Here is a 2,121-nt window from a genome sequence, read left to right as displayed (position 1 = left end):
AGCTCCTGTGGTGTGGGGCCGGCTCCGACCTGGTGGAGCTGCTCGCCGCCGGCTGCGAGGCCGGGGCTACGCGGGGCTGCTGTGTGGCACTAACGACTGCTCTTTCTTCCAGTCGTCTCACAAGACGTTCAAGATCAAACGCTTCCTTGCCAAAAAGCAGAAGCAGAACCGGCCTATCCCGCAATGGATCCGTATGAAAACGGGCAATAAGATCAGGTAATAAAACCAGCTGTTGTCCTGTGAAGAACTGCAGCCTCCAGCTTCTAAATCAGGCTGCCTGTGTGGACTGAAGTTAAAAGCTGATGATGTAAAAGCGTTTGTGCAAGCAAAAGTGCCGTTTTGTGGCCGTGAGTACCATACCAGCGTGCTAGTTCAGAGAGACAACTCCACCGGATACTCTTGGCCCGTTGTGTTTTGAGGGCTTTTAGGCCATTTCCTGTTGTAGTAGTTCAGTTCATTCCAATGCTCTGCAAGTATCCACAGGTGTTAGTGATGGCTCGTGTAAAGTGAAAGCGTGAACTGTGCATGTGGATAACTTATTCCAGAGTCTATATCCTGGTAGCTTCTCCACTTCTGATGTTCCCCTTCCCCACACTTTTCCCCTCTCTTATACCTGTTCCTCTGGGTTTCCTGCATTTTCAAGGAACAGTACTATACTGAGTGTGGGTGTTCCAAGATACAGAAGATTGTGCTTAAGGGAGCAAAGGGCTCATTTGGTGTATGGAGATAAAATTGGTAGTATAAGATTCTTGGCACATGATTGCAGAATTGATTTGCAGCACTTTGTGTTTGCCTGTAGTGTTTGTTTTCAAGTATTTTGTTTAGGAAAGTGCAATGAGAGAGCACTGTAGAATACTAGGTAAATGTGACGCAGCAGAAGCGGAATCCCCTGGTTTAAAAGCTTCAACCAATATAGTTTGGTCACTCATGCTGTGTAGCTAGCTTTTTATCTCATACACTCACTTATTTAGAACATGATTCTTCTAGGTTGTTTTTTGTCCAAAGTAGTGAGGAGAGTGTCATACACTCACTTATTTAGAACATGATTCTTTCTTCTAGGTTGTTTTTTGTCTGAGGAGAGTTACAGTAGCACTCACTGGCTCAGGCAGTGTAATGGCACAGAATTGCCAAGTTCTGTTGCTGTTACTTCGCCTAACTTGTTTCTTCCTAGGAAAAATGGGTGTTGTGTGCCCCAGACTGTATTCTTCCAGATACTGACTTAGAAAGGGGTTCTGTTTTAGCTAAATTTCAGTACTTTGGAATACTTTATTGTGGGCAAAACCATGATTTTTTGTTTTGTGGCACTTCAGTACCTTGGTCCCCAGTTTTATCCAAACTGTGTGCTAAAGCAGGCTGCAATTACAGTGCTTCATTCTGTGGGAGTACTGCCATTTTGCTGCTGAGAGTAACTCTGTTAACGCTGTCTTTGGTTTCACCTATGTGATGGTGAAACCGTTTGTTCTTAACATGTACAAGTACATACTCATAAATGAATATACTTTCCTGGAAAAGGGCCTTTTCCATATGCTGCTCTGCTGTCTTATTTTGAACAAAAATTTTGTGCTAGACTGTGAGCTACATTCAAGAGGTAGTTTTCATTAGCATTGGACAATCAATACAAGATCACGGGTCTCGTCTCCAAAAGAGGAGGTAGGATATTCATACACCAGCGCTGATGCACCTCTGCAGGCGTCTTTATTTCTTTGAAGTTTAGATTGTGTTGCAGTAACGTGCTAGTTGGTTAGTGAATGAAGAATGAAGAAAATAAACAGAGATAGAAATTCTAAAAGGTAAGTACACGGCTGGTTATTGTTGGCAGTTTGCCACTATAGCGTGTAAGAAGAATTTCCGTCCTTTACTGTTGATCTAATTCAAGGTCGTTTCAGTTCTCCTAGATCCTCAAATGTGTGTTTGCACTTTGCTAATTTACACTGCTTTTGTCTTAGGTACAACTCCAAAAGGAGACACTGGAGAAGGACCAAACTGGGCTTGTAAGAGAGACTGTCTCCTGGGAACTCTAATAACACTTGTCTTCCTGCGTCAGATTGATATGCCCCATACGCTGTTCAGCAACCCCCAAGTGATTCCTTCTGTAATGTTGGACTGCAATCCCCAACGTTT

The 2,121-nt window shown here is 43.5% G+C and overlaps 1 protein-coding gene across 1 annotated transcript; it reads left to right on the top strand.

The window, feature by feature from the left end:
- Positions 1–112: 112 nt before the first annotated feature.
- On the top strand, positions 113–2,121 carry RPL39 (ribosomal protein L39; the record flags this gene model as incomplete). The annotated part of the gene is made up of 2 exons (XM_010289163.1): positions 113–216; positions 1,947–2,121. Coding segments are annotated over 2 exons (153 nt in total), but the record flags the coding sequence as incomplete, so codon positions are not given.

The sequence above is a fragment of the Phaethon lepturus genome, unplaced genomic scaffold, assembly GCF_000687285.1.
Source record: "Phaethon lepturus isolate BGI_N335 unplaced genomic scaffold, ASM68728v1 scaffold26396, whole genome shotgun sequence".
NCBI lineage: Eukaryota > Metazoa > Chordata > Aves > Phaethontiformes > Phaethontidae > Phaethon > Phaethon lepturus.
The sequence above is the reverse complement of the archived record's forward strand: the minus strand, read 5'-3'. Positions and strand labels throughout refer to the sequence as shown.